Consider the following 17,241-nt stretch of genomic DNA (forward strand, 5'->3'; position numbering starts at 1 on the left):
AATACTGACTACATTCATGAACTTCGAAAAGGCAGAAAAATTGACACCATTCAAGAGAAGAAAATGTGGGTGCCTTAGCTCTGTGAAATACTAGTGATGAGACCAAATATAATTTATCAACGAACAACCTGACATTCAAGCAGTGACTGAAACGATGTGAAGAAACCGGAAGCTTAGAGCATCACAAAAGATATAAGCCACCTGTGTTGAGTAAGTTACACAAACTGCTCAAACACATATCAGACAAGGCGATAAAACATATTGCCACAAACATCCTAACCAGAACTGAGTACCTGAACAGCTCCTTCAGAGTTTGGCTTTTAGCACCGCGGCCGATTCGTTTCTGTCGGGTACCCGTCTTCGTAGCAGATGTCATTAGTTCGCGGCTGTTCGATAGTGCTTGATGTGCAGATAAACGGTTCGAATATCGTGGTTATGAAATGTGGTTGGCATTCTTGAATAATGTGAAATCCCCTGAGACGTCCACATAACAACTCACGTAAATGAAGTTACATTACTGGCCATTAAAATTGCTACACCACGAAGATGACGTGCTACAGACGCGAAATTTAACCGACACGAAGAAGATGCTGTGATATGCAAATGATTAGCTTTTCAGAGCATTCACACAAGGCTGGCGCCGGTGGCGACACCTACAACGTACTGACATGAGGAAAGTTTCCAACCGATTTTTCATACACAAACAGCAGGCGACCGGCGTTGCCTGGTGAAACGTTGTTGTGATGCCTCGTGTAAGGAGGAGAAATGCGTACCATCACGTTTCCGACTTTTATAAAGGTCGGATTGTAGCCTATAGCGATTGCGGTTTATCGTATCGCGACATTGCTGCTCGCGTTGGTCGAGATCCAATGACTGTTAGCAGAATATGGAATCGGTAGGTTCAGGAGGGTAATACAGAACGCCATGCTGGATCCCAAAGGCCTCATATCACTAGCAGTCGATATGACGAGCATCTTATCCGCATGGCTGTAACGGATCGTGCAGCCACGTCCCGATCCGTGCGTCAACAGATGAGGACGTTTCCAAGACAACAACCATCTGCACGAACAGTTCGACGACGTTTGCAGCAGCATGGACTATGAGCTCGGAGACCGTGGCTGCGGTTACCCATGACGCTGCATCAGAGACAGGAGCGCCTGCGATGGTGTACTCAACGACGAACGTCCGCCGCTCGTAGTCTTGCGGTAGCGTTCTCGCTTCCCGAGCACGGGGTCCCGGGTTCGATTCCCGGCAGGGTCAGGGATTTTCACCTGCCTCGAGATGAGTGGGTGTTTGTGTTGTCCTCATCATTTCATCATCATCCAGGAAAGTGGCGAAATTGGACTGAGCAAAGATTGGATAATTGTACGGGCGCTGATAACCACGCAATTGAGCGCCCCACAAACCAAAACATCATCATCATCAACGACGAACCTGGGAGCACAAATGGCAAAACGTCATTTTTTCGGATGAATCCAGTTTCTGTTTACAGCATCAAGATGGTCGCATCCGTGTTTGGCGACATCGCGGTGAACGCACATTGGAAGCGTGTATTCGTCATCGCCATACTGGCGTATCACCCGGCGTGATGGTATGGGGTGCCATTGGTTACACGTCTCGGTCACCTCTTGTTCGCATTGACGGCACTTTGAACAGTAGACGTTACATTTCAGATGTGTTACGACCCGTGGCTCTACTCTTCATTCGATCCCTGCGAAGCCCCACATTTCAGCAGCATAATGCAAGACCGCATGTTGCAGGTCTTGTACGGGCCTTTCTGGATACAGAAAATGGTCGACTGCTGCCCTGTCCAGCACATTGTCCAGATATCTCACAAACTGAAAACGTCTGGTGAGTGGTCGCCGGGCAACTGGCTCGTCACAATACGGCAGTCACTACCCTTGATGAACTGTGGTATCGTGTTGAAGCTGCATGTGCAGCTGTACCTGTAACACGCCATCCAAGCTCTGTTTGACTCAATGCCCAGGCGTGTCAAGACCGTTAAATGAACAGAGGTTGTTGTTCTGGGTACTGATTTCTCAGGCTTTATGCACCAAAATTGCATGAAAATGTGATCACATATCAGTTCTAGTATAATATATTTGTGCAATGAATACCCGTTTATTATCTGGATTTCTTCTTGGTGTAGGAATTTTAATGGCCAGCAATTTATGTCAGGACATGTAAAACTGTGTGAACATTTCAGTATCCTCCCAAAGACAGTTAGTACTAGCAACTGAGCAGCACGGCAAGATGCAAGTTCCGTGGCTGCAGTTGTCCTCAAAAGTGCTGCACGCAGTGGACCCTGCATTTATTGAACAGCAAATAACAGTACTTCGGAGGAGTGTAAAGAGGAAATGAAGCCAGAACTATGGCAAGGGGAAGATTAACGCATAGAGTTGTCGTAAGACTTAAGATTGAAGGAGAACAATTAAAATTTACGCCAATAAAAATTAAATTGTGAATCAAATGATGCAATTAAGTTGCGGAAAATCTTTCCGAAGATTTGAGGAAGTCGTCGTAGACGTGTTTTCCTACTTTGGCAGCAAAGTGACTAACTGCAGTAGAAGTAAAGAAGATTTAGACTGCCCAGTCACTTTAATGTCATTACCTGTCAAAAGCCTGGATAACCACCTTTTACTGCGCTGACCTGCATAAACTGAGTCGATGAGGCTCTGGAGGGCACAGACAAAGGTGTGGAACTACGCCGCCTCCCGTGCTGTGGCCAGCTGCCCTAGGTTTCTCGGATGAGGATACATGGCGAGAGAGTCCCACAGATTCTCAACTACGCTTAAATCCGGGGAATTTGGTGGCCAAGAAGTACGGTAAACTCATCCTCGTGCTCTTCGAGCCACGTACGTACACTGTGAGCTGTGAGACACGTTGCTCTGTCTTTCTGGTAGATGCCAGTGTGCCGAGGAAAACAACAAAATCCATGTATGGATGGACATGGTCCCCAAGGATAGACGTATTCTCGTGTTGATCCATGACGAGGTCACCCATGGAATGTCACGAAAACATTCCCCCGACCATAACGCTGCCTTCTCCGGGCTGGACCCTTATGACGATTTTACAGGACCACAGACGCCAATTTCCGTCTGTCCGATAGAGTATAAAACGTGTTTCACTTGAAAATCCCTCTCGCAGTTGCGGTGTTGGTGTGCAAATGCCATGCTCCATAGCCGAGTATGGACCAGGCGCCTGTTGTGGAGGACCATATGCAGCAACGTTCGCCCGAACGGTCGTTGAGGAGATGCTGTAGGTAGCCCCTTGGTTCATCTGGGCTGTCAGCTGCCCATACACACCTCCACAGGCGTCGTTCGGCATGTCATCTATGGCCGTGACGCTACACAGCTGCCTCGGCGCCGGTATTGAATAGTGCTATTTCGCCGTCCACGGCATACTTCAACAACTTCGGCAAGCGAACAGTTTACAGATTTTGCTGTTTCGGATTTGCTAATACTCCTGGCAAGAAAGCCAATGATCATGCCCATTTGGACAACAGATAAATCGCTCCGTATCCGCATTGCGACAACGACTGTACTGTCTACCGCACCCTGCTCCCCTCCCTATCCCCCCACCACGACACGCTTTATATAATCGCCACTAACAGCGCTGCTACCTGATATCTGTGAGTGGTTATTGGACGTCAACGTCGAACGTAAGCGGTGGCCATGTTAACGTGACTGGACAGCGTGAAATGTGGAGTGGCTGCAGCTAGAAAAACTTTTCTGGGAAAGAGACACACATAAATACCAAAAACACCAAAAGTAAATTAAAATGTTAAATGATGTTACCTAGAAGTAATTTTTTCGAGTGTAGCCTTGTATGGAGGTATGAGGACAAGAAGACACTACAATCATTAAAAGTGTGGTGCTTCAGAAGAATGCTGAAAATTAAGTGGATAGGGCAAATGACGAAGAGATACTGTGCCGGCACGTTTCTTATCATGAAGTGCGGCTATAAAAGACTCATTGTTTCAGTCGCAAGTGGCGTGCTTCGAGGGAGCCACTTGAAGACAATCCTTTTCTTCTGAACCTGATGGTACTCTCTGTGCCAAAGCTGAGGAGGTACGGCGGATTAGAATGATAGCTTGTTTGGTTTTGGTGTCCGAACGAGAAGGTAGCCCTTTCGAAGATGAAACACAGTTCAGAAGGCAGCTACAGTGTGAAAACAGCGAAAGCGCCGTTGTACACCAACGGAAGAGCGGCTGTATTTTACAGTGTAGTTGGTAATCTGCCACATTTGTTGCGCCGATAGATACAACGCGAAAATTATCGTCAGCTGCCCTGTGACTGTAGCAGAAATTCGCTGTTATTAATGAACATGTTACTAAATGTCACCTTCATAAATTTCTTCATTAATGTTTCGTTTGCAGTTTCTTTTTGTATGACACTGGGGCGCAGTACCAGAAACAGCTGGAATCTTTCGTCTGTCTGGTTCTTTTGTTATTGCATCTACAAAAGAATCAAGCGCTCTGCCTAAGTTAACTATCATACACTTTCATTCCATGGCTACACCACTGATTATTAAAAAAATATAGCCAAAAGTACACTCCTGGAAATTGAAATAAGAACACCGTGAATTCATTGTCCCAGGAAGGGGAAACTTTATTGACACATTCCTGGGGTCAGATACATCACATGATCACACTGACAGAACCATAGGCACATAGACACAGGCAACAGAGCGTGCACAATGTCGGCACTAGTACAGTGTATATCCACCTTTCGCAGCAATGCAGGCTGCTATTCTCCCATGGAAACGATCGTAGAGATGCTGGATGTAGTCCTGTGGAACGGCTTGTCATGCCATTTCCACCTGGCGCCTCAGTTGGACCAGCGTTCGTGCTGGACGTGCAGACCGCGTGAGACGACGCTTCATCCAGTCCCAAACATGCTCAATGGGGGACAGATCCGGAGATCTTGCTAGCCAGGGTAGTTGACTTACACCTTCTAGAGCACGTTGGGTGGCACGGGATACATGCGGACGTGCATTGTCCTGTTGGAACAGCAAGTTCCCTTGCCGGTCTAGGAATGGTAGAACGATGGGTTCGATGACGGTTTGGATGTACCGTGCACTATTCAGTGTCCCCTCGACGATCACCAGTGGTGTACGGCCAGTGTAAGAGATCGCTCCCCACACCATGATGCCGGGTGTTGGCCCTGTGTGCCTCGGTCGTATGCAGTCCTGATTGTGGCGCTCACCTGCACGGCGCCAAACACGCATACGACCATCATTGGCACCAAGGCAGAAGCGACTCTCATCGCTGAAGACGACACGTCTCCATTCGTCCCTCCATTCACGCCTGTCGCGACACCACTGGAGGCGGGCTGCACGATGTTGGGGCGTGAGCGGAAGACGGCCTAACGGTGTGCGGGACCGTAGCCCAGCTTCATGGAGACGGTTGCGAATGGTCCTCGCCGATACCCCAGGAGCAACAGTGTCCCTAATCTGCTGGGAAGTGGCGGTGCGGTCCCCTACGGCACTGCGTAGGATCCTACGGTCTTGGCGTGCATCCGTGCGTCGCTGCGGTCCGGTCCCAGGTCGACGGGCACGTGCACCTTCCGCCGACCACTGGCGACAACATCGATGTACTGTGGAGACCTCACGCCGCACGTGTTGAGCAATTCGGCGGTACGTCCACCCGGCCTCCCGCATGCCCACTATACGCCCTCGCTCAAAGTCCGTCAGCTGCACATACGGTTCACGTCCACGCTGTCGCGGCATGCTACCAGTGTTAAAGACTGCGATGGAGCTCCGTATGCCACGGCAAACTGGCTGACACTGACGGCGGCGGTGCACAAATGCTGCGCAGCTAGCGCCATTCGACGGCCAACACCACGGTTGCTGGTGTGTCCGCTGTGCCGTGCGTGTGATCATTGCTTGTACAGCCCTCTCGCAGTGTCCGGAGCAAGTATGGTGGGTCTGACACACCGGTGTCAATGTGTTCTTTTTTCCATTTCCAGGAGTGTATTTTTGTAACTGGACAGGGTGTTAGATTTCAGATAAATCTTTTTCAAGTATTGAGCGAAACGTGTTTTTAATAGCAAGAAAAGTTGATAGAATTACAGCCAAGACTGAAGACACCGTTGCTTCCATGGATGATGAATTTGTGAATAGGCATAAAACTATAATACCTCTCCGGAGTTGTCCACAGAATTTTATTTATTAGCCGAAGAGTATTCATTAATAATTTTTTGAATTAATTACAGTATAAATGTCTCTTCACCTTTTTCCATTTCAGCGGGCAGTTTATGGGTACCACATATATAATTTTTGCAGATATTCCTCTAAAATATATATGTTATCAAACGAATTACCCGATTATTCCTTTCTGTTGGGATGACTGCGGATGATAATTGACAGAGTTTTTACTAATCGTAATGTGACTAACACCTATGGCTGTTTATATTGGCGCACAGTAGTTTTTAAACACGTCTTCTTTGCTCAGAAACCACATTTGCATCGCAGACTGCATTGTATCCGCTGATATCTTTAAACTACCACGGATGGAACAAAAAGACGGAAATTCTTTGGGACTAGCATAAATTTTTATTCCTGGGACATCCCCAACCACTCTACAACATTTACGTGGTAAACAATGCTTTCAATAGTCGGTTCGGATGTCTTCCCTGCTCCTATATCTTAGCCCTGACACAGCTCCTTAATCTGCGTCCTGTATTCCATTTTTGCTATCGGATGGTTGATTATTGTAAAGAATTTTTGTTTTTATTTGTCATAACATGAGAGTTTTTAAAAAAATTGAAACTGTTTAAAATGTTTTTAATCTCTTAAATATTTTACCGTGTAATTTCAAGGGTTCACAGCGTGTCATTTTTTTCTTCTATTTGATGCAGATTTTGTCATATTTTATGCATCGCAGTCTTTGGCTCATGCTATTATTTATACATTACGCGTCATGTGTCTGCTGCTTAGTTGCACTTTTTCTATTATTAATAATGCTACTTTTTCTTATTTGCTTGTTAAGGCGAACATTCTTTGGATGTTACCGTCATTTTCTCGTGTATAGTGGTATAGTGTTAATAGTTGATTTTCTTTTTTCAGTGCACGGTCGTATTTAGTACAACTTTGGTCTAGCGTGTGACTTTCACGTAAACTCCTATGGTGGCTTTATTTTTGTAAACTGCATGCACTCCCCGTGACAATTTTGGGACAAGAGGCTTTTCCCGGGCCGCGCTTGAAAGTAGGGACTGTTTGCAACCACAATTTGAGAAGCTAATTATGACGGTCCACCTATGGTAGATGTTTGCCTACTAATTGTTTGGGAATGGACATGACATACCACCACCGCTACGTATGGTACTTTCTAATCATTTCATCTGCTTTTTTCGAAATTTGAATCTTTAAAAGTTTTGATTGTTTAAAGCAGTACGCTACAACTATTGTTTTAGATTACAATTCATATACACCTGGTGATAGTCAACAAAAGCAATTTACAGCTGTGGTGGTTCTATTTAGCATTAACATCTTTGGGAATAGCTACCACTTTAGTTTTAAGGGAATACCACAGAAAGCTAATAATCCACACCACCTAAAGGAAAAACTTGCAGTACTTGAAATGATTCTCTGTCAGCATTAGTAAAACTTCTGAAAAAAAATGTATCGGGTCAACAAAGTGAAAACATTCTTCATTATGTCAGTAGTCAGTTCCTTCACAGAACTGTTGCTTCTGCAGTACGCCGCCCGTTCATTAAGGTTCTACTTTTGCGTCGAAATAATCAGGCATTAACTGTGTGAATGGCAATATTCTCCGGGAGAAACTGAGGTTTCATGGACTCGATTATATTGCATACCAATGGGTAACGTGGTATACAACCAAAAGAATGTATAAAGTTCTACTTAGTAATGCAACCAATGTAAGTAGGGGAGATTCTCAGCTCAGTATTAGGCCTACTACCGTTTCTGTTGTATGTAAGCAAAACTAGTTCCATTTGCGGATGACGCTAGTATTGTAGTCAATGCATACATACAATCAACAACAGAAGAAATGGTAAAAAGTATTCTTAAAAGTATTATTGAGTGGTTTTCTACGAATTGTGTCACTCTCAATATCAAAATACACAATATATTGAGTTCTGCTCATGCAAGGTTACTTCACGAATCATTAGTGTAACATTGATGAGAAAATAATAATAGGGCGGAAACGTCAAAAGTTTTGGATGTCATTCTTATCAGATATTGAACTCGAAAAAATACATCTTCGAGTTCCTAAGAGAACATAGTTCAGCCACATTTGCACGTCGAATCATTGCAAATCTTGAGGAGAGAAAACGGTAAATCGGCTTATTTTGTGTATTTTCATCCAATAATCTCAACTGAATAATTTCCTGCGTAACCCAATCTGAAGAACGAAAGTGTTGAGTGCTCGAAAACGTGGTGTACTAAAATGTTGTGCTCACCCACGATCATCTTACAGAAATCTGCTTAAGGAGTCAGGCATTTTGACTACCGCTTCACAGTACATTTATTCCCTCGTGAAGTTTGTTGTAAATCATCCACAGGAATTCAAAAGAACAATGATGTACATAATTACAATACCAGAAGAAAAAAATGGCTTTCATTACTCCACAAGCACGGCTACACAGTGGTGCTACCATAATTTGTGATCAGTTAGCCATTGTTATAAAATATCTGACAGGTAGCAAACGTAAATGAAAAGAAAAAAGTTTCTCCTTGACAACCTCTTCTATTCCACAGAAAAATTTTTGGTTTTGTGGTGTATAAAAGGTGATTGATCGGAATTATTAACTCACAACGGTAAAAAAAGTAAAGGACCAGTGTGTAGCAATATTTACATATTATTATGTAACGTGAATGTAAAATGACTCATTCTACAACATTCATATTAAAGGAAATGATTCACGGAAAATAGAACAACTAACTAACAAACAAATTAATGAAGAAATTAAATATTCCTACTGCCTGTTCAGAGAGGTTATGACATTTAGTTCAGTGGGGGACCTCATTATTTCAGATTAACGAAAAAAAAAATCCGCTTCACACCAACAGTTTCGTTTACAGTGGGAAATGTTAGTACTGCATAACTTTATATATTAATATAACATATATTATGATACCAGCTAAAAAGTGTGGTAAGCACCCCAGATATGGAGCATAATGTAAATAGTACCTTAAGAAATAACACCAAACTACATTTACCTCTAACATAGTTCTGATTTTGCGCTATAGTTTTTCTATAACATGTTTCTGTATCTGTAATATAGAATTTCTGTTTTACTGTTTCAATGGAAAACCCTTGCAAGTTGTTACTTTTACTCATTTCAGTATACAGTAGATATAAAATTTGTTTTATGTTGGAGTGTGCCCTTTGTTAAGCTCATGTAACTTCGTACCAGGGTACGACATATGCTAATGCATATTCTTAATTGTCAAAAGAAACTGGGAGCGTAGCGTTTCCAGTGTTGATGTGGCTGTATGGACGCCTCCCGAAAGTTAATACATTAAAAAATAATCATTGCTATTAGTTACACAGCAATTCATTATAGTGTAAGACTCCAAAGCTAAGAGAATACTGTATTGAAGTAAATAATCAAAAGCAAGCCAAATACATACCTCGTCAGATAACGCACTGGATGCGTCCAGAACTAGTGTATTTGGATCCACTGTCTTCAGAAAATTTACAAGATCACTGGAACTTGTCCCTGTATATCCTAGAGTTTCCGCAAACCGTACTGCTCTATCGGTTGCATTTCTAGAGAATGCCCAAGGGCTCAGTGCCGATCCGCTCATTGCTATTGCATTCTTAAATAGACCTGAAAGGTAATGAAAGGTCGTGAATGATAAAAATATTGACGAAAGACTATCGGGAACACCCAATCAGTTTTCAGATGAATATACATCCATACATATTACCAAAAATGGACGTACATATATGTATGTACGTTCCACATCTCCCTCTAAATCACTGGACCGATTTCATTCAAACTTGGTGCACATATCACTTATTACCTGGAAATCATTGCTGTGGGAGTAAGAACCACCTGTGTATCAAATGGGAAAGGGTGAAAAAGCAGTGCAGCCCACAACTTGCGAATATCCATGCTATTGTAATCCAGTTTTGCAGTAGGAGAACCCTTAAAGACTTGTAACAAACATTACACGTAACTTAGTACCTTTACGAATCTTTTCCTCCACAGAATGATGAAAGAAAAAAAGTTTATGGCTTACTACATTTTCGCCATTCATGCAGTAAAATTGATTTGTTACTTCTTTACTAGTAACTGTATTCACGACACATTTGGCAGACAGTATTTACATAAACCACAGAATGTACCACAAAAATTATGTCGTTGTACGACACACAGCTCTGGAGACAGGAAGACATGACCAGTGAGATGTGTGAAAAACTGCTGCATGATGTATGACGTTTTATTTTACTACTTCTTAACTACTAATTCTACTCACAACAAATTACGCAGACAGTAGCCACATACAGGTACACCACTGGATGAGCGTGCAGAATTATATAAGTGTACAGCACATAGTCCAGAACATATGGCGTTATCAATATTGAGCTGCGTGAAAGTGAAAGTGCAGGACGAAATTCGATAGAGATGCAGGTGAAATATTTGTACAGATACGTGTGAAATATGTTTGACATGCACGTTGGTAGGCAAAGCCACGGTAAAATACTCATCCTAATGGCCATGAATGATTATAATCGAATTTGGTGCATATGTTATTTTGAATTTCGAAATAAATACTGTAGGGATAAGAACTACTAGCCTCCTATTGGGATGAGCGTGGTAACATGGAGAGAGAAGGGGGAGGATGAGATGGAAAACAGCGATGGAGAAGGAAGAAATAGGCACAGATAGCTGGGAGGACGAGATGGATAGATGGAGGGCGAGGGGGAAACGGACAGAGAGTGAGGAGTGGAGGAGATGGACAGAGAAAGGGAAGAGGAGGAGATGCACAAATAGATCGGAAAGGAGGAAATAGACCAAGAGTGCAGTGTGTAGGAAGTGGACAGAGAGAGGGAGTGGTGGAGATGAACAAAGAGAAGGTGAAGGAGGAGATGGACTAAATGAATATTGGAATAAATACATACTTGGGTAACATCAGGTACTCAGCAAGAAATAGTAATATTTTAATTATGTGCATAGCTCTACGGTGCTTAAGGCTGATGGCTTAAAACACTACACATACCAGCAGAGATTACGTATTTTTGGAGCGTGGACATGTTTTATCTGTACTAATCTGAAACAAAAATTGGTAACCCGCGTGATTCTTAACCATGTGTTGGCCGACGCAATGTGGTAGTGTGCAAATATGCCCCACCCTGGATGTTAGAAGACAGAAAATACAAAAAACAAATTTGATAAAATTTAATATTCTTCTTACCTGGTCGCCAGGTCTCATCACTGTGAATCAAACCAACAGGTCTCATCATTATCGATCAAACCAAGTTACTCCTAAAGGTAACATGCATTGAGCACCGAATTAACTGAGAGGTGAACACAAAAGTTATCAAGAAAATTAATTTATTAAAACAATAAATGAAGACAAGAACGTCATTAACAAATGCTCTCAGAGTCGCTGAGCAGACACGGCGCAGGTGGGATATGTAAGAATCGGCGACTTTACCAACGTCTTGGATCAGCTTTAGAAGATGGCATCGAGTGGCTTTGACAGTATGCAGGCTGCAGGTAATGGACGTTGAACTATAGCGTCTAGTGGCTGAGGCGTCGACTTGCTTTCTACAGCTTTCCTCCACAGATAGCTTACTACGAGGGACACATTCTCTGGACAAGAATTGTGCACACAGGTGGCACATGATGAGTATGAGGCAAAACTCGAATCGACATTGAGAATTAAGCTGCACACGCATCATCAGACAGGAAATAGATGATTGACTTAAGAAACAAGGACATAATAACGAAGTCGAAAGCTACTGACATGATTACAGGACTATAAGCAAAATCCAACAATCGCTGGAAACCGAGTAACACTCAGGCGATCAAGGGCATGGGATACCTAGTAACATCGTGTCGGAGTTCATTTTGCCCGTTGTAGTGCAGCAACTCGACGTCACAGGTACTCAGTATGTCTTCGGAAGTGCTGCCTGTATAGTCGCCCATAATTTCGAAAGTGTTGTCGATGCAGGATTTTGTTCGTGAACTGACCTCTCGGTTATGTCCCATAAACGTTCGATGGGATTCATGTCGCGCGATCTGGGCGGCCAAATAATTCGCTCGAATTCTTCAGAATGTTCTTAAAACCAATCGCAAACAACTGTGTGTTTGGGAACATGAAGTCCATGAATGGTTGCAAATGGTCGCCAAGTAGACGAACAATATCATCTCCACCATTATGGTGCCACGACTAGCTTCCACAATGCCTTTTTGACAACTTGGGTCCGTAGCTTCGTCGCGTCTGCGCCACACTCGAACCCCACCATCAGCTCTTACCAACCGAAATACTGACTCATCGGATCAACGTCACCGTATAAGATTCGTCTTGGGCCCAAACGATATGGTCATGAGCTCAGGAGAGCCGCTACAGGCGAGATCGTGCATTTAGCAAAGGCTCTCGCGTCGGTCGACTTCTGCCATAGCCTATTAACGCCATACTTCGCCGCACTGTCCTAACGGGTACGTTCGTCGTACGTCCCACACTGAGTTCTGTGGCTATTTCACGCAGTGTTGCTTGTCCGTTAGCTCTGACAACTCTACGCAAACGCCGCTGCTCTTGGTCGTTAAGGGGATACGGAATCACCTATCCCCGCAATGTTAATATATGCCTACTATAGGGAACATTTTCTCACAAACTACTGGAGACAGAGAGGTAAAAATTTTACTGTATGTGCATTCATATGTTACAACAATACTGAAACAACAGTTTATTGTCAAAGTATTTTCTTACAGAGATATTGTACATTTATTTTTAAGTAAATTTTTTCCATCGCTTTTTACTAGACTATCACCCCTAAGTCTTTTGTAAATCAAGTAATTAAAAAATCGTTGTTTCAGTATGTAATAGGGACCTATGTCACTACGTCATAAAAATTTCTGACTTCTAGGTTGACCAGTACCTGAGATAATGTTCCTAGATGAAGTAAAAAGTAAACTTACGGGAAACGGAGAAAGAAGATTAAAACATTCCTGATCCGTAGCTAATACCCCCTTCACAGTCTTCATAATCATCTTCAAGTCTTCTTTTGGCACCCCTCTGCACCTGTCTTGCTTTTTTCACTAATGTCTTGATTATATTATCAGCATGCCTTAGTCTGTGCTGATCTAAAAAGAACATAGCACGTACCGTACGGGAACCAACACACATACCCAACTTTTGAAGGACCTGGCATTTAGTTATATTTCCAAGATTGAAGGTTGCCACAGCATCATACACACCAAAATGTAGTGTATTAATTCCGACAAACACTGTTTTTGGGAGACGATGCCATATCACACTATTCAAGGACTCGTTGGGGTTCTGCGTTTTTCCGTGAAGACATTTCATCAGAAGACTTCTGTCAGCCAGATCTCTGAAAATGGGCTTTATTTCTGCCATGATGGCTGATGGTAGACGGTGGTGGTGAATGTATTTCTCTTCTGTTGTTAGTCCCCTATTGTATTTACACCAGCTGTTTTCACCTTTGGGGCACAAACCATGTTGTGGATGCTCATCCGTGGATGCGGTGTGGAAATATAAAGCCCATATAGCTCTCCTCATTTCTTCAAGATTGCCTGTATTTTGCCTGATTGCAAGGCCATAGCAGTTCTGAATGTGGTCTATTATGGAATCAGTCAATCTTCCTCTGCCATCCAAGGTTTTCCCATCATCTAGTTTTTTCCCTTTCATAACTGATTTTAACCTTCTCAGCCTGGCACCCATTCTCTTCTGCACATGTCCTATACATTCAAGTTTGCTTATATTTTCACTGTTCCCATATGGTTTGCTTTCCAAAACTTCTTTGAATGCTTTAGAGTCACCATCTCCCAGATATTTGACATAGCGAACATTATACCACTGTGAAGAGCGATGAAAAATTTTCTTCACCCCAGCAACCTCCATGCCACCACTACTACCATAATAATTAGCAATACAGTCATCACTGTGTTCATTTTTCAGCCTGCCTGTGCACCTACAGTATTTAGACATTATTGCAACATCAATAACCTTGCCAGTATCAACACTAGTTGCTGTTACAACACCATTGTTGGAGGTGTGGCCCCTTTTCTGCCACGTGCCATCAAACGCCACTGTGAGGTCACGACTGCCGTCATTTTCTTCCACTGCTTCTTCCACAGCAACCTGCATTGACTTCTGTGCTACATCTTCAACTGCAGATCCTACTACATAATTGTAAGCTTCAAACTTTGAAGGTGCACTTGGAAGATTTAGAACACCACATAGCATATCACCAGCTGCTTTGCCCTTACCAATTGCTCGCAATCCATAAACTAACCTAATATTTACACTATAAAGTTCAGTTTTCTTGTATCCATTATTTACAGTTACTGAAACCGAACTTGGAAACTTACAGCTGTATTTACAAACACTGCATATTAAATTAAACTGGGCAGCCAGGCCAACATGGGATTCTACTTTCAGAGAAACGTTTCCATGACATTTTTTGCAGCACAAACTGTTTTCAAGAGCTTCACACAATATATTCGTATCAATGAGTTCAAAAACTTCATTCCCTCTATCAAGTAAATTATATTTCTCTTCCAAATCTCTTAGTTTTTTATGAGAAGCACTGTTTTCATTTGGTGTAAGTTCGTTCGGCAAATCAGTAATAAGTGGATTCACATTTTCCAACAGTGATGATGATGAACTGCTTTGCTTTGCTAATGAATCATTATTTCTTTTCTTTTGCCAGTTCACACGCTTTTTAAATACTTTTGCTTTAGCTCTAGGCATTTTCACTGCGAAAAATGAAGCACTAAATACGAAATAACTCAACAACAACTACTTTCTTATATCACACTGTTTACAAAACAGTCCCGCCACAAAGTCAAAGAGTAACTTGAGGAAACCAGAGAGAAACATTTTCGGGCAACTAGTGTATAAATAGTCGCTGGAAACCGGGATATTTGAATTCATGTCACTTTAAAGGTACTGCCAAAAAGTTCATGGTCAGCCACGAGAGACGTGTATAACTAAAGCGCAATACCCGATCTCACAAATATATAAAAATAAAATAGTTATAATTGTAGTAGAGCTATGTATGATACGTCATTTTAAAGAGGAAACATGGCAGAATATAATACGCCAATAAAAAAAAATTCGATTTTTTAACCCAAAATCCGATTCCGTATCCCCTTAAGTGAAAGCTGTCAGCCACTGCACTGGCCGTGGAGAGAGTTAATGCCTAAAATTTGTTATTTTCGGCGCCCTCTTGACACTGTCGATCTGGACATGGGATGCCCCATGCTTCTAGCTCCACGTACCACTCGGGTTGCAAAGTTTCTGATTCACGTCGAGCTGCCATAATCACATCGGAAACCTTTTCACGTGAATCACCTGAGTACAAATAACAGCTCCGCCGATGCACTGTTCTTTTATACCTAGTTTAAGCTATAGTACCGCCATCTGTACACACAGTGAACATTAATAAAACAGTGAAAGGTGGCTACACTGTGCCACTGCGCCAGAGAGTGCGCCAAAGAGTACTATTAAGCCGCCTCCACAGTGCTTGTTATGAGATTGTGGAAGTCAGTGGTTGTTGAGAGCTCGTAGCAGTGTGTGCGTGGGCAGAGCTCGTGGTTGTCGTGAAGTTGGAGCAAGATGTTGTAGTAAAGAGTGTTGTTCCATGTCTTATGCAGTTATTTGATGGGAGAGATAGCAGATGTTATTGTAATGAGTGCATTTCGTCAATATATATGAAGGTAAAATTTATAATGTTTCTTTATTAGTTGTGTATCTGAAATAATGTGTCACTACAGGTTCAGTCAACAAAGCATCTGGCTTGTGTTCTTGGATTAGACTGTAATTGTGATTTTTTTTGCGTAATTGTAGTTTTTCTAAATTTCTTTGTCACGTCAGTATAGTTGGTATTTAAAAATTCTTGTCTTGTTGGAAGAGAACCGTGCCAGATGTGGGCGTTGAGTCACACTGCCACATACAGAACAGTTACTTTTGTGCTTATTGGTTTTGTAGGTTTTATAGTTGCTGGGGACTTAATTAATTAACTGTGTTTACGAAAATCTTCTTACATTGTTTGTTGCAGTCAGATAGCGTAATAATACTAGTCAGGGCCAACCGTTTACGAGACTTACGTAATCGGACAGACAGTTACTAAAAAATTAAAAATCATTTTCAATCTTATATATTTAATTAAGCCCCCATGCACGTGGCGACCGCTGCTTCGGATCGTCCCTTGGATTCTTCTGATTGTGAAAATTGTAGACTGTAGTATTGTTGTAGTGATTTGTAGTTTATTAATTGTAGTCTATTTTGCATGTGCAGATTTGGTAATTGGCATTCTTCTAATGGTATTTTTCAAAATTTAATTTTTATTGCCTTGTACACGCGTTTGACAAATTAGTGCAATTATTTCAATTGTTCGATTGATCGTGTCTGAGGGAGACATTTCATGTGAATAGTATTGTTGGAGATAAGGAGGCATTGTGTGTAATTTTCGAACAGTGACGAATTTTTTGTGTATTTTGTAAATGATTACGCGATCTATGAAAAAGGCAAAAATGATGAATAGTGAGAATAACGAAATTGTTGACATGGCGAACTCGCCAACAGAGGAAAACAGTATGGTGGATAATGAAGTGGAAAACAATGTAATAAGTCGGGAAAATAGTCCGGAACCATTTCAAAATTTTTCGCAATCAGATAATCCACAGAATCCGAGATTAACGATAGAAGATTCTGGAATAGTATCGAACACAGATAGCTTTACAGCCATGCAGAAGGAAGCTGGTTTTGTGGGAAATGTGAGGGGTGAAAAGAATTTTGAAACAGTTACTATGGAGCAGTTGATGAGTGCTATATTAAATGTGGGATCACAGTTACGATCTGAATTAAAAACAGATATGGAAAAACAAATAGGAACTATTAAAACTGATATGGGAACAAAGTTAGACTCACTGGGATCACAGATGGGAACAATTAAAACAGAGATAGGAACAATGGAAACACGGATGGGAACAATGGAAACTCGGATAGATTCACGAATAGGAACATGTTTCAAAAATATGAAAGATGAATTAAAGAAAGAAATCAGAGAAGAAGTGC

General features: G+C 42.2%; 1 protein-coding gene across 1 annotated transcript in view; it reads right to left on the minus strand.

Annotated features, from left to right (window-relative positions):
- Positions 1-17,241, minus strand: part of LOC124775779 (esterase FE4-like) — an 85,146-nt gene that overhangs the window by 21,861 nt on the left and 46,044 nt on the right. Inside the window, exon 6 of the mRNA XM_047250608.1 lies at positions 9,598-9,797. Within this exon, the coding sequence (XP_047106564.1) occupies positions 9,598-9,797 (200 nt within the window). The remainder of the gene's footprint in view (positions 1-9,597; positions 9,798-17,241) is intronic.

This window comes from Schistocerca piceifrons, chromosome 2, assembly GCF_021461385.2.
Source record: "Schistocerca piceifrons isolate TAMUIC-IGC-003096 chromosome 2, iqSchPice1.1, whole genome shotgun sequence".
NCBI classification, from domain to species: domain Eukaryota; kingdom Metazoa; phylum Arthropoda; class Insecta; order Orthoptera; family Acrididae; genus Schistocerca; species Schistocerca piceifrons.